At 40.4% G+C, this 16,305-nt stretch overlaps 1 protein-coding gene across 1 annotated transcript; it reads right to left on the bottom strand.

The window, feature by feature from the left end:
• Positions 1-789: 789 nt before the first annotated feature.
• Positions 790-15,224, bottom strand: LOC129759673 (chromodomain-helicase-DNA-binding protein 1-like). The gene is made up of 7 exons (XM_055757186.1): positions 14,908-15,224; positions 7,847-8,473; positions 7,609-7,727; positions 2,639-7,381; positions 2,396-2,578; positions 2,216-2,329; positions 790-2,144 (listed from the first exon to the last, which is right to left on the bottom strand). Exons 1-7 carry the CDS (start codon positions 14,914-14,916, stop codon positions 1,910-1,912), a joined length of 6,030 nt encoding a protein of 2,009 aa, XP_055613161.1. The 5' UTR covers positions 14,917-15,224; the 3' UTR covers positions 790-1,909.
• Positions 15,225-16,305: the final 1,081 nt, after the last annotated feature.

Raw genomic sequence — 16,305 nt, 5'->3', positions numbered from 1 at the left:
TTTTTAGAACTGGTATAAGGATTGATCCAAAACCTCCCAAACGGATGAGATTTGAATCCAATTTGACGAAGTTCTAAACCATTTGACTGACAGTTAATGGAACACGAGTGGGGTTGCCAGTTTTTTCACTGGATTGGTCTAGTTTCTTTGGTCCAATTCTTTTACAAAATTAGACCCAAAAATAGACCACGGATACAGGTGCTCTAATTTCGTTGCTCCAATTCTTGTATTATTGAGAATTTAAATAATTTTTTTAGAAATGTCGCTGGTGAACTGGCAACAAAACACAGACTTACGACAACCTAGTTCTTCAAATTTCTTTGTCGGAAGTCCGGACTTCCGAAGTAAAATTAAGTGCTGGCGCTATTATAATTAGACCCAAGAATAGACCACGGACACAGGTGCTCTTATACACTAAGAAAAATGTCTCAATGATTTTTTTATTTTAATTGAAGGAATTTTAACTTTCAACTCCGCAGGATTAAAAAATACGGAAAATTAACGAGCCTATAATAGTTCTAAATAGGTTTTCCCAGTTCTGCTGACCAATTGTCGTTTGAAAAACTTATCCGTTGCAACTAGGTTCAAAATTCATGTTGGGTTGACTTTGAGGGTTTGAACTTGTGTGTGGCTATCAGCTCAGATGATAAGGGCCATAAATAAAAAGATTCTTGCGTTTATATTATACCTACCCTTTTAACTGCCAGACTCATGTACACCAAACAAAATTCCACAAAATTAAAAATGAAAACTTCGGTATGTTTTAAAATAGTAAATTGAACCACCTAATTAATTTCATTTGTTTTATTTTGAATCATTGATGATATTGCGCACAATTCCATAGCAGTCGAGAAGAAAGTATTGGTTCCGAATAACGTTTGATTATTCGACAAGTGTCTGTTCTTGATTCTAATAGTGTTGGATTTTGTTCGACGAAATAATTTAACACCTCATGTTTTTAAATAATTGCTTTAAGCCTTGTTTTACTTCCTGATAAGATTACTGTCTTTTGTAGAGAAAGAATGGGTCTGGACAATAAGAAACTTTCTTTTGTTGGTTTTAAAAATAGACTTTTGTATCGACGATCGATTAATTATCATAAATTAAAATTTAACCTAATTGTTGCCTATGCATCAGCGTTTAGAAACGACAGTCTTTCTCGCAGTCACACACGTATTCAAAATAATTGTGGTCACGCGAACCCTTTTCCTGCACTTTGATCTCAGATACTTCTTATCGTCCCCGTAGGATCTAATTCTCTCCTATTTACCAAAACACACTCGCGATTATTTTACAATAATGTACAAATTCCGCATGCGGTACTCCAAACTAGAGACAATCTATGTCCTGTTTCATAAAGAACAATTCCGAAAAAACTGACTTACAGAGGAAATGCTTCTTGATCATTTATCCCGGATAGTTTCTGTTGAAGGTGTTTGTAGCTCACTCGAAACTAGTCTTAACTAAAAAGGACGAAAATTGAGGTATGAACATCGAACTTATACACGACAATAGGTTTTGTTCCATGAGGCGTTTTCAATTATAATACAGAAAAGTAAAACAAATCCTCTATTGTAAATATTAATGAGCATCTTTTGTTTCTCACAAATGTTAGCAACTTAATAAATTACAACAGGTTACTTAAAACATTACTAATTCGTAATAAAAAAAAACCTAATTCGACAATCTGTACACTAAGTTCGTCTGAGTTTGTAGAAAACCCCGATAACGCTATATATTCCTTTCTATATAGCATTTAAGGGTTCCGACAGTCTCCACATCATTGGTTTAGACTCAGATAAATTGAATAATGCCTATATTACAGCTAAATATGCACAGCTTCAGAGACACGGTCCTGTTACCGTTTGTGGCTTTTTTTAGAATGGTCCTTGGACGAGGGAGGAAGCTTTTAAGTATTGGCTGGTGGGGCTCGACGATCACCCCGCCCTCCACCAGATCCACTTCCACCGCCCCCTCGGTAATCCATGAAAGCGTCGACCCCGCCGGGTCCTGAACCACTGATTCCGCCTCCCCCACCTCGATCATAGCCAGCACCATAACGGTAGGGACTTTCACCCTGAGGGTAGTAACCTCCCGGGGGCATGCCATAATGATTGTTTGGATATCCTGAAGGTGCTGGATACCTACGCATACAAAAAATAAACGATTGATTTAGAATACGTTGTTTATTGAATATATTTGATCGATTCAATACCTTCGCTGGTCTTTATAGGGCCGTTCGCCACGATCTCGATCCCTGTGATCTCGATGATAGCCAGTGGGTGGATGTCTACCATAACCTTCATAACGATCTCTTTTATCACTGAACCTGCCAATTTAAAGCGAATCTCTAGAAATATGTCTTTTAAATAAATTTGTTACAAGAAAAACCAACCTGTCTCGTCCACTGTATCGATCGTCTGGATAAGGTGCCCCGGTCCTCCCTGCATCAGGGAATATTCCGCCGCCACGCATACTCGCTTGCGCTCCGTGAGGTCCACCTCGTCCCACTCCAGCGCGAGCTCCACGATCTCGCTCGCTGTAATCATCCCATTTTTTGTCACGATCGCGATTGTTTCTATAACGAAATTTTACCATAAGTTTAAGATTCCATTTGCAAGAATTTTACCTTCATTACCTTCCATCCCCATGCAACCGTTTGTACTCCTTACTATCCTCCTCCAGTTCTCCTTCTTCCAGCCTCCTCTTGACCCCGTGGGGACTTCCGCCGTCTTCTGCACCATCATGGCCCAAATATTTGTCTCGATCCCTACGGGGATCTCCCTCATTTGTTGTAGCTCCCCGATCAGGAGTACCAGTTGCTCCAAGCTGGCGTTTTTTCTCCTTTTCTCTTCGATTACTACTGATGGGCTTTTCTTTCTCCTGATCTGCTAGCGGTGTACTAATCGTCATCGGAATATTGGCTTTCTCGCCATCTTTTCTTTTGATTTTCTTTATTTTGCCAAGTGTCTGTAGCGCTTGAGGGGCACCAGGACTCTTTTTCGGGGTCTTTTCTTTGGCTTCTTTTACCGGCGAACTGTGGCTAACATCCTTCGAATGATGATGGTGATGGTGGTGGTCTTTCTTTTTATCCGCACTTCCACCGTCATCTCCTTCAGAACGTTTCAAAGCATGCTTATAGATTTTAAACAGTTTCTTCGCATCAAATTCAGTGAATTTGGACACGAAGTTCCATAAATTACTCCTCCATTCTTTAATCTTTTCCTGGCTCTTGTAAGCCGACAAACACTGGCCGATGTGATTACCAATGGCGAGCAGGCAGGATCTGGTTTGATTAACTTGTTCCTGCGGCGGAAGCGTCTCATCAGGATTGCCCAATGTCATTAGAGCCTTTTTTACTGGACGCATCTTTTCCTTGCATTCGTTAAACACTTTTGGGTCAAGCTCACTTATGACGTTTAAAGCACCAGGTTCATTGTCTGAAGCAATGTGTAGAGGGTCAACATCCTTTTTCTTTTCCTTTTTAGTAGGTTTAGCTTTTTCTTTTTTCTTGCGTTCTTTCTTTTCTTTCGTCGATTTTGAGCTTTCTTTGGGTCCGTTAGAATTAGTATCATGATCATGAATCGAATCAGATTCGGAAGCTTTTTTGTGCTTTGACGATGCAGGTGTTGCTGTTCTTTTGTCCTCCGATGCGGAAGATGCGTCATTGCCAATGTCCATTTCGTCTTTCACCGTACGACTGGGAGACGCTGTCGGCGAATGGACGATAGCCGCAGAAAGAGCCTTTCCTTCTCCACGAGGTTTTCGTTGCTTACGAGGTTTCTTGTTCATTCCTTTCTTCAGTTCGAGATTCTTCCTTATTATTTTCAACAAGTACTCCGCCCGAGATTGCAAATGCTTGGCTTGAGGTTTTTTAGTAACATCGTTCAGGAGAATTTTGTCACCGAGATTCAAAGAATCTTCCAGCTTCATGGCTTCCCAGGAACCAATTCCCAGCTGGTAGATTCCTCGCAGCAGATTCGAATCATCTTCGCTAACCCAGGGGCAGTCGAAGTTGGCAGGACGAGTTTTAATATTCAACACCCATTTGGCACGTTCATCTGGATCTACAGGAAGGAATTCATCTAGCGGTTGTAGTTCTTCGACGCATTGCAGCAAAGTTTTCACATTGAACGAAACACCACCAAATTTAATCGAGAAAGCCGATCGAGGTCCTTTTTTGGTTTTATCGTCAGCGGAATTCTTTTCTTTGTCTTCGTTTTCTTTTGAGTGTTCCATAAACTGAACGCATCTCTCATGTAGCAACTCACCAACTCGCTTGAGTTCTGATAGTGGCTTCTCTTGAAGTTCAGCATCCATAGCTATGGCTTCCAGGCGTTTTAATGGGGCAGGAAACTTTTTGTATGCCTTGATAAACCTCCTTAATTCAGTATCCGTGAAGCCGGTTATCTTTTCCTTGTTTGATGGCCTGCCTCTACTACTAGCTTTCTTGCCTCCTGCTTTTCCTTCATCGCTAGCATCCGAACCGTCGTCACTATCTTCTTCTGTTTGCTGCTTTTTGCGTTTTTTACCACTACCAGTTCCCTCTTCATTAGCTTGATTTAATTGTTGCAAGGTTTTCCTTCGAGGTGGAAGATAGAGTTCATTCAACTCTTTGTCTCTTTCCTCAGCCTCTACTTTTTCTCGTAAGTCTTGCGGAATAATATCATCCCAATCTTTAGTATCATTATCCTGTTCTGCTGCAGATGGACCTCCTTTCATTGGCCTTCGGATGGCATTTTGTGTCTCTTTTTCTTCATCGAAATCGAACGTCGTAACATTGAATGCCGATAACAGTTCATCTCCTGGCATTTCCGGAGCCTCATCCCTTGTTTCAGCCCTTTTAAGAATCTCATCAATATCACAAACCAGATCGTTCTCCCCTCCTTCATCTTCTTTAAACAATTCCTCGGCACCGAATTTTAGAATTGCTGACAGTTCATCTTTATTGAACGGATTGCTCGTGTTGCTACCTCCGTTCTTATCAAGTACTGTGCGACCCGTAGTGTCCATTCGCTGAATGACCAAATGATCCAAAACCATCTTCTTTTTCGCTCGTTCAACAATGTCTTCTTCTACAGAACGCGCCGTTACCAATCGATAGATGTTGACTTGATTTTTTTGACCAATACGATGTGCTCGGGCCTGAGCTTGGAGATCATTCTGAGGGTTCCAATCTGAGTCGAAGATTATAACCGTATCGGCAGTGGCGAGATTGATTCCTAATCCTCCAGCTCGAGTCGATAACAAGAAGCAAAAATCCGTAGAGCCCTCGGCGTTAAAATGATCTAGTGCTTGCTTTCGAATCTCACCCTTGATGCTTCCGTCCAACCGTTGAAAGGAAAAGTGTCGTTTCTGCAGATATTCAGCGAGAATGTCCAACATTCGCACCATTTGCGAAAATATTAATACTCGATGGCCGGTTTCCTTTAACCGACAAAGCAATTTATCCAATAATACCAATTTGCCAGATCCTTTAAGCAACTGTACCATGCGATCATCTTGATTGGAAGTTTGCGTTTCGAATTCATCCGGTCGTGTCAGAAGAGCATGATTGCAACACTTCTTCAATTCGATCACGATGTTTAGAAAAGTACCGGCTGAGCCCTTCAAACCTTTACGCAATGCGTCAAAATTTTTCGTCAATATCCACCGATAATACTGTCGCTGAATTGAAGTCATTTCAACCCGAAGAATTTGTTCCACCTTAGCTGGAAGACTTTTTTCAACATCTTTTTTTACCCGTCGCAAGATGTACGGTTCTAGTTCTTTGTGCAACTTGGTGTACGACTTGTCGTTTGTGGTATTGCCATAGTTTCGTTCGAACAGATCCCACGAATCGAACGTCTGAGGCATGATGAAATGCAACAGTGCCCAGAGTTCTTTTAGGGAATTTTGCAGGGGTGTTCCGGTAATAAGTAGACGATAATTGGTGTCGAATTCTTCCAACGCTTTGTACAACAAGGAATCATCATTTTTCAAACGATGAGCTTCGTCTACTAACAACGCTGCCCAACTTACACCACCAAGGAAAGTTTTATCTTTTAAAAGTATTTCATAAGTGGTAAGGATAGCGTTAAATTTAAACCTTTTGGAATTATCGAAGCACCATTCATACTGCCGTAAAATTTCCCGAGACGCAACATCTCCTAAGTAAGTGACGACATTCATATCCGGAGCCCAGATAGCGAATTCGCGTTGCCACGCAGTCATAGTACTCAGAGGCACGACACAGAGGAAAGGGCCGTATAGCTGCTGAGCTTTGTATAGATAGTACAAAAAGCAAATGGTTTGAATTGTTTTACCAAGACCCATTTCATCGGCCAAAATAACCGAATTTTCTTTGCACCATGTTAGAATCAACCAATTCAGGCCATCCATCTGATAATCTCGAAGTTTCAAGCCCCGCTCTTCTCCCAGATATTCTGGCTGTGATTTTAGGTGATGAAACTTGGGCCTGTTACGAAGAGCTTTGCAATGCTTTGAAGGGGTTCTCCTACTTTCCTCTCGTTCATGGAAGGCTTCGATTTTCGGCAACCATTTCTTAGCTATGAGACCCGCATCCTCCCAAGTGGCATCTGCATACGGCAGTGATTCCCACTTGCAGAGGTAATCCTTTCCACCTTCCGGTTTTTCAACCTGCGCTATGACTCGTTCAACATTGTAGTAACTTTTTAGGAGATCTTGTTGAAGTTCTTGCTGGCATTCGTAGTAATCAATGTCCTCCGGACCCGCTTGGTATTTTCTCCAATACTCTATATCTTTCTCTCTTTTGATATAGTTTTCTAATTTTTTCATTCCTTTTACTTTCTGATCTTTGAGGGTTTCCTCGGATTCCCACGTGCAATGTATGTATGACCAACCGGTCCATTTGATGAGATATTGAGGTTCAGTTTCCTTCTCGTCAGTCACATCTACTCCCTCGTTCGGGTCACCATTTTCATCAATGGCATAAACTGTAGTCACAGCTCCGGACGCTCCCTTTTTACCTATTCGCTGCCCGATGATCCTTTCGATCGTTTCAGTCTTTTCATCTTCGATGGCAGCAGCTGCGGCTGCCTCTTCCGCCTCTTGGTCAACCTCCAGCAAATCGTCACTGTCCGTTGGTTCATCGCCGCTCACCTCTTTATAGCTCACAGCCGTAGCCCTACGACTGCGACCTTGCCGGGAGTGATCATCACTATCGTCATCCGAAGAGTAGGCAGCTCGTTTCTTTTTCGCAGCCGCACTTTTCGCTTTCGGTTTGGTCGCAGGAGCTGTTCTCTTTTTCGAAGATGGCGCCGTTGTCCGTCGCCCGCTGGAAGTGTAACGTTCTTCTTCCTCGGAGCTTTCTGGCTCGCTCATGTCACTTTCTTCATCCGAAGTATCTGACTTCCAGCGACTGTTGAAAAACAAAGAAGAAAAACCGTACATAAAACTACCAGTTGGTTTGGTTTGCACATAAGCTAATTATATATTTTCTTGTCATCGAACAAACTAAAATTGGATTCTGCGCAGTAACCGCACTGCGTTGCCTATTTCTAGAACAGCTGCACGTTATCTTTAACCAACATAATGTTCAACTCAATAGAAATACGAATGAACACACAATTGTCAGCAAATACCCACCTTTTCTTCGCTTTTTTCTTTGTCTGGGTAGAACTGGCAGCGGCGGCCTTGCGCCTAGCTAGGACAGCTTTCTTATTGCGGGCATGATTTCGCCGTTTGTTAGCCGCGTAGTCTTCATCCTGTGGTTTTCCGACAAAAGTAAGAGTTAGCCAGAAGGGAAAGAGAATGGAAAATAACACATGAAGAAAAGAGTAACAATTTAATACAACCAATGATCCATAATGAAAGTGAATATTACATCGTAACTACTTTTAGACGAATGTTCCTCCTCTTCCGGTGAGTTTTGACTTTGTTCCGACTCATCCTGACTTGCGCTGGCATTACTCGCCTTGTCGCTTCCTTCCGAATCGGAGCTTTTCGCTTCGCTGTTCTGCTCATCGCCACTTTCCTCCGATCCCGAATGACCTTCGGAATGATCACTGCTCTGAGCTTTTGAGTTGTTAGACGCATTGTTGTGATTTATTTGCTTCTTCTGAGCTGCTTCCGCGTAATCGTCATCGTCCTGTTCTTCTTCATCGTCGTCATCGTCCTCGTCCTCCTCCTCACCGGGAGCCGATTTGCTCGAATTGTGCTGATTGGTGCTAGAGGCGGCATCCTCTTCTTCGTCTTCCTCATCGCCGGAAGCGGTACCATTCGGTTTGTCTTCGGTGCCATCCCGGGCATTGTCGTTGTGGGTGGAGGTGTTCACGCTGCTGCTGTTGTTGGTACTGCTTCGACGGTTCTGATCCTCCTCATCGCTGCTGCTGGAACCGCTGGACTGGGAACCGGAACCGGAACCGCTTTCACTTTCCGACTCGGACCCGGAATCACTTTTGCTGTGCTCGCTGTTGGATTCATTCTCCGAGTCACTTTTCTCCTCCTTCGACTGCAATAAGGGAGAAGCAAGCAAATTGGAAAATCGTGATAAATAAAAGTGCATATTAGGAATAATGTTATTATTATTTTATCTGAATGGCTTATTTGTCGAACAACTAAATTTCTCCTGGATGTGCTTTTCAATTAACCGACATTTTGCGACAACCGCAAACGTCCGATTACTGAAGGTGCGAAGAAAATAACACGTGTTCGTCAATTGGTTTTTTCTATCGAAGTGATTTTTTTGATTGATGCTCGCGTTCGTAAATTATAAACAAACGTATGCAAACGCATTGGAAAGTGATTTTACAGCTACCAAAAAATCGATCGACTTATGCATCGATGCATCACCCAAAAAATCAATTTACGAACACGCCGTATGTGTTCTGGTCAAATACGCTATTTTACATCATTTTTTTTTATTAATCAACGATTGATGACTATGAACAAATAAAGCAAACTGAATATGAATGAATTAAAAAGCTTAAAACAGTTGATATAAACTGTAATGGGTGAACACAAAATTATTGCGACACCGAAAATGTCATGCCAATTTTCTTATAATGTTTAGAATCGACTCAAAATTTTAGGGTAGTTTTATACATATTGAAACAAGTTAAGCGCCACAGACTTTCAATGTGTGCTGCACGGCAAACTTTTACCCAAAACAGAAACACTCAAAACCCAAAACTTGGTAGCAATGATCATAATTTACTCTTTCAACATTCCCTAAGCTAGTTTAACATAATTTCTACTCACGGCCCGTTTTTCCTACCATAACAATACCAAACAATAACAACAATCATATCACAACTCGGACGGCACAGGTTTATCTCAGCTGAATATCACGGGAATATCTGGCAACCATGGCTGGTTGCACTGCTCCACGGGCACGCACCACTGCACGCACCTCCGCTGTCTGCTTCCGGCTGGTTCTGTTGCGGCTTGGCCAGAAGACTGAGCTGGGCACCATAGTGCGAACAACGGCCTTGTAGAAAACAAGCATTGTTTCTCTTTTTCTCAAAGGTTTCCTTCGCTATTTTATCACTCCCCCTGGTGGGACCGTTGGTATTGGTAAACCAGTTACTACCAGCACCAACCTGGTTTGACGTTTTCATCATCGGGGCTGGAGCTACTTGTTGTCTGGGAGTTAGGAAGAATGGATGTTTATCCGATCCGTTTTTATCCGAATTGTTTTCGCTCACCTCCCGCCGATGCGAAACGCCCCGGTCCTTTATAGATTACGGCTTCGGAATGTCACGGATTACGCGACACCAACAGAAACAGTGAGATGTTTCGCTGTGCTGTTGTTTTGTTTAATCCTTGTTTACGTTTACACATGCACGCTAGAAACTATTAAACCATATATGCTTCAAAAATAACCATTTTTGACCTTTTCCCGGGAAATGTCATTTTATGAGTTCTTCATGAGAACCCATAAAATGACTTTTCGGGGAGAATTAGAAATATGGTTATTTTTTATCCGTTAGAAAGATTACCGTAGAAATTGAAAAATGATTATTTTTCAACCGCAAGAGCTGTTTTATGCAATTTGTAAAATTGATAACAATTGTCGAAGGAATTAAGAAAAACAAGAGTCATCAGGATAGTAATTTTATTTCTTATACATTATGATAATACTTATAAACTATGGCCCATTATAATAGTTTGATAGCCTTTTAATTAAAGCAAACGCCAACAGTAGCCGAATCACCTGGTAGCAAAAGTAAAATTCCCCCACGAGTGCTACCGGGATAGGTGGAAACGAGCTCTTGCGGAATGGCCAATCCTTTATTCACTAGTCTGCTATCCTTAACGGGGTGAGGGTGGAGTCTGGCGAATAATCTTTGACTCACTGGTGAAGGTTTCTATACATTCCGACCCGTTCCAGCTCCTTCCGGATGGTGTGAAACACAATTCCTGTTGTACTTCCATTAGCTGTGGCTGGTAACGATGGACCGGTGAGTAAGTCCTCGTCCTATTGAATGTTGTTGGTGTATCTGCCGTGCCTAAACCGGCGTCATCACCGGATACCGATCCTGAAATTTTTTTTTGTTTATAATGTTGGGATCGACAAATAATTGGAAGATATCACTTACCTTTCTCCATCTCCTACAAATCCGAAGTTTCCACGATTTCCAGAACCGATTTTTCTGGAAACTGGATGCTGTTCCGCGGAAGAAAAAAATTTGCTTTATGGTCGTCCGACTGCAATTACCGCTTTCAAAATGGCGATATCAAATTATTCAACCATTTTCTGGTTAATACTCGAAAACTGCCAAAATGGTTAAAATTCTTTCTAGAAAAATTGTTGCAAAATAACCATATTGACGGTTCTGAAGTAAATATCATAAAATGGTTATTTAAGAACCATAAATGGTTAAAACAAAATGAGCGTGTGTGTTTTCATTTGACAGGTTACACTCTTAATTATAAACAATGAATGTTGGCTCGAATTAACACAATCGCTCAGAACTAAATAGCCATCAATAACAAATTACAGAGTTACAATATATTAACTTCAAAAATCAAAAGAAAAGTTAATCTATGGAGCCTTGAGTGTAAAATTGAACGCATTTTCACTTGATGCCCTCCATCAAAGTCTTGCAGTGTCATCTGGTACCAATTTTTTCTTCACATGTCCTTCTCGTCTTTGAGTGTCTTCTTGCTCTTCTGAAGTTCCCGCTTCACTACTGCCAAGTACTGCTTCACTGCCCCTACTCGCATAACAGTCCCATATGAATTTTCGTCATTTTTCATCTAACCTGACAGTTCGTCATTTTGAACATAGGGCTTCAATATAAAACAATAAAAAAAGAGGTTTTGTTCTAGAAATTTCGAAAAAAATATCAACTTGTGGCTGTCCCATTTGGAATATACCCGCATAACAGTCCCATATGTGAAATACCACGGATTTGGTTACTTTTCAATGCTTCTTTCGGCGAAATAATCTTTGATTTATTGCTTTGAATCATTTAAAAAAGATTTAACTCACTTGATGTCGAATTATGCACCCTAGTTTTCGAAGCCAGGTCAGTAAGAAGGAAGGAATGTCTTCCTAAGCGAAAAACTATCAGATGCAATCAAAAATCGTTAAAAGATTCAACTTACAATGCGGAATTCACGATGTTTTTCCAAAAGTATGTTTCTTTAAATGAAAATTGTATTTCAAAGTTCAAAAATGATCAAATTTAAGTCTTAGAAAGAAGCTTGGTGAGAAAAACATATTCTGTATGGGACTGTTATGCGAGTAAATTCGAAAAAGGTTTGAAATATGCTCGCATAACAGTCCCATAACGAAAAAAATGATGCTCCTGACCTTACCAATGACCCAATTTCGAAAATTTCAGGTCTTACGATTTATTATGACAACCTAGAACACATTCCATCAAGAGTTTTTCGTTTATGCTGAAAGTTGTGGTCATGATTTCAAAATATAATCCAAAACAGAAAAAGCTGATTTTCTCGCTTGCTTGTTTTTGCATATGGGACTGTTATGAAAGTAGGGGCAGTTCACCTGGCCCAACTCCGGACAGTTTGGGGGGTTCATGTCCTTTGAAACAAAATGGACAGAATTGGCTTCATACCACTCCAAGACACTTTTAGAATAGTGGCAAATCTGGCCAAAATAGCGGAGCTTCGGAGCTGCAAGAACGGCAAAAGGCGCTTCTCGAGGCACTCAGATTTGTAGATCTTGCCATTTACTGTGCCCTTTGTCACGAAAGGTTCACTCTCCAGTCCGCAAGAGCAAATGGCCTGCCAAACGTCTTCTTCTTAAATTGGTCGTCCACATCGAACTTGCTCTTATCGGTGAAAAACTCAAACCCTGGAATTTGTTAAAAATCGGCTTTTATATACGTTTCGTCGAGCATCACACAGCAGCCATATTTTGTCAGCATCTTCTCTTAGAGCTTCCGTGCCCGAGTTTTAGCCGTCGTTGCCGCTCATCGCGGGTTTGGGAAGTTCTGTACCTTGTATGCATGTAGTCCAGCTCTCTTCGTTGCACTCTGGAGGTAGCTCTGCGATATGCCGATCTTTTTAGCTAAATTACGGCTTGAGACGTTGAGAAATCCTACAGAAATGACTCAATCCAGCATTGAGTTTGGTCTACATTGACGATCCTGCTAAGCGCACTGCTTTCGTTTTTAGATCACTATGATCCCTCAACGAGTATAATAAGCTTAAGGAGTTACATGAAGCGCCGAAAATAGCTTATTGTCAAAATCCTACTCTGACTATTATCTCATGACTAGATAGATAAAAAGTTTGAAAAGAAAAATTTAACATACAATCATGAACTGGCATTAGTTTCTGTTTTTTGGCTCTATCATCTATTTTGAAACTCCTTTGTGAAAGTCTTCTCGAACACGTGAATAATTTTATAAAGAAACCCTTTCTTCAAGCTGATGGAATAGCATAATTCGTTTAGCTAGCAATATGGATCAAGGATTCTTCAGGCAGTGAATTGAACTCTTCTTAATTATTGTTGCATTATTTTCTACTTTTATTTACTTGTAAACCATCCAAGTATTAAACACTCCATTACACTCCACTCTTTAAAAAGGATACATTTTGGTCTCATTTTTCTAAAATACATCGACAGTTTATTTGCTTGAATCCATCTTATTTTGATTTAGTTCATCACCACACAATACCACTGTTATCTGCAATATTCTGATAAAAATGACGTTAAAAAATGATTGAAAAACAATAATTAAGTCTAAATTTGAAAAAAAAATCCATGTGTTTATCACGAATTATTCTGTTATACCAAAAGTGCTTAAAGTTTGTTCTGTTAGTTGTTCACTAGTATCAAACTATCGGATAGCCTAAGAAATTTCGTCAGCTGTCCAAAAGAATATTCTAAATTCTCAAGAAGTTCTCCTGTTCAAAACTAGAGAGACATACCTAACTAGAAGGATTGCCCAAAACTAGCATTATAAATACGCAACTTGATTTATCGTTCAAATAGTCAGATTTTTTGCTGATATTTATTTTATACAGGTAGGCTCAAAAGAAAATCATCTATAAGATTGTATAATCAACAGCAAGCACGATTTGATGCGATTTTTTTTTTTCTAAAATAACATTCGTAAAATTATTAAAATAAATTAAAATAAAAAAAAAACATTATTTGAATCAAATAATTTTGATTTGTACATTGTTCAAGCTACAATTACTAGTACCTCATATATAAAATTATAGAAAACCACTTTAAATTTATGCTTTTTTCATTGATAAGCATAAAAAAAAACATAATAAAAATCTAATATTAATGCAGCTTACACCAAGATAATACTTTTTGTCATTGATCTTAACAATTTCATCTTTCAATCATTAAACAGCCGTTGATTTATCAACATAATTTCAATTTTTAACACTAAAATAGCAGCAAACCGGACTAGTTCCGAAAACTGAAGTACTTTTCCAGTAAAAGAAGCTTCCTAATGAGATTTTTTTTAAAGATTTTCTCACTTAAAAGGCAACAATTTCGATATGCCCTCGAGAAGCTCTTGAATCTGAGGGCACCACGATACAATATCTACAAATTTCGACAAAAAATTCGGAAAATTCACCAAAACCACAAAGAAAACGGATATCCTAAGGAATCTGCCTTAATTCCATGTCCCTGAGGCTGGTTCCAGAACATTTATTTGCGACGCAATAACCGAAAAATTGTTCCAGAGACACCTAAAACCGTCCGGAACAACCGGATTCCTCGAATGATCACTGTTTCTGCACAAAACCCGATTTTAACCGTAAAAACATCCCGAAAAGGACCCAACTTCTGGCCCCGGGAACAAATTTTTCACCACAAAGACCACGATTACGTAATCGTGAAAATTTTTAAAACTAGCCCGAAATTGACCACAAACCACTGCAATTGGTAGCAGCTGCAGGGTTTAGCAGTTCCGGAACCTAAAATTTTCGCAAAGAACCCAAAATCATCACTTTTCTCGGACTTGAAGTTTGACCGCGTGTTTCTCGAACAATCCACGTGACGTGGCACTTTTCAAGGGATGAAAATTCACCGAAAAACACGGAAAAATCCGGAAAACTCGCCGGATACTCCAAGGGGGGCAGCTTTTCTAGTGTTTTGGAGCAAAATATTGAACTAAAATTGCATTTTGCGAAAAAGGGTCCCCCTTCGATTTTCGAAAATCCGGCCTCGTTAGAAAGCGCGGATTGTGGGGAACGTTTTAAAAGCGGTTCCAGGGTGGAACACGATCCGGTTCCCCGTCAATTCGATCACTTTCATCCGGAACCTCTTCCGGGTAGCTTAAAAATCTCTAAAACTTACTCTCTTAGGGGCAAAATTGCGACTAGGTCTTTGCGACAGCCACGCCCTGACCACACGGCAGACTCCCGGAAGAGCTCCAGAACATGAAATACGGAATATTTTAGTCGAATATTGTTTAAATAGCGAATAAAAAAGCAAATTACCTGGCTCATGATAATTTCCAGGCGGTTTTTCCTTATAAAGCTGGTCAAAATTCGATACCGCAGGAGGGGGATTGCTTCCGGAATATCACATCCGCGCTAATCTGTCCAATTTCGTTGAAAACTATTAAAAATATTAACATTCAAACACGAAAATCGAATTTTGAATGTCCAGCAACGAAATTCATCACATCACTCAGACGCCATTTTGGATGACTTCGGTACCAGCGATAGCAACGATCAAGGAAAATTTCACTCGTCCTCCAAAAACTGAAGAACAGGATTCACTATTTACAGGAAACTGAACCAGAAATCACAGTCAAAACTTCCACTAACTTGTTCGCAACTCCTCAAAGTCACCGGTGTTGTTTGTTTTGAACCCGGGGGGATGCTGCACTGGATTGCACTCACTGAACTCTTGATAGGCAAAAATACTGAACAAAACTGGAGCGCTCTGTGCGATAGCTGCTGCTGTTCACTTCAATGCGCCATCTTCCAATGATGGCCGCGCTGGTCGTCGCAAATCGAGTCAGCAGACAGCCGTTGTTTTTTCGCATTTTTGCCGTCGCCGGGGCGAAAAGTGACGCAAAAGTCTACACAAAATGCCTTTTGAGCGCCAGCCACTGAACTGAAATTTCTAGTTTACCGTTGCGCAAGGGCCGCTTTCGATTTAAGAATTTTAACAACACGTTCTGGAATCAATGCCCATTATTTTTAGCTGATTCAGCTTCTAATCGCTTTGGATTTGAACCTATTTTCTAATTAACTGTGTTTTTGTTTTGCTCATTGCGTCTACCAGACAGTATCAAAAAAACAACGACGTGGAAAAAATTACATGACCAAGCAACCAGAATTCCCTTAAAAAGGTTTCAAAGAAGCTTAATCAGCTCTCGTTTCTGTCTGAAGAGAATGCTAATCAGCTCAAAATTTAAGTCATTAAAGCGACTTTCAAGTTCGTTTCATTGGCTGAAGAGAACGCTATACAGCCCTCAAGGGAATATCAAGAAACCTCTACGCACCAAAAAAAAAATCTGGTTGACAGATCGCTCTGACAACCATATGACAGACTGCTGGATTGCCGCTCTATCTAGAATTTTCTCATTGACTTCAATGTTTACATAATAACAGGTATATTTTCATTGTTTACTTACTTCTGAAACCAAAAACTGCTGTTCACCGCCTCGAGATTCGATCCACTGCTCTCTATTAGGTTAGAAGTAAAAACATCTAGCCGCTCGACCACACCAGCTCATGCCCCATTTACTGTTCAAAGCTGTATTTAAACTACACAGTAAACGAAAATTACCGAGTTCGGTAATTATTTTACCGAAATCCTAACATGTGGAGTTCGTTAAACTGTTCGGTAATTTTTTCATGGCCGAGGAGTGACAGCTGTCAAAT

This window comes from Uranotaenia lowii, unplaced genomic scaffold (assembly GCF_029784155.1).
Source record: "Uranotaenia lowii strain MFRU-FL unplaced genomic scaffold, ASM2978415v1 HiC_scaffold_240, whole genome shotgun sequence".
NCBI classification, from domain to species: domain Eukaryota; kingdom Metazoa; phylum Arthropoda; class Insecta; order Diptera; family Culicidae; genus Uranotaenia; species Uranotaenia lowii.
Note: the sequence above shows the minus strand (reverse complement) of the source record. Positions and strands in the feature narration are given on the sequence as shown.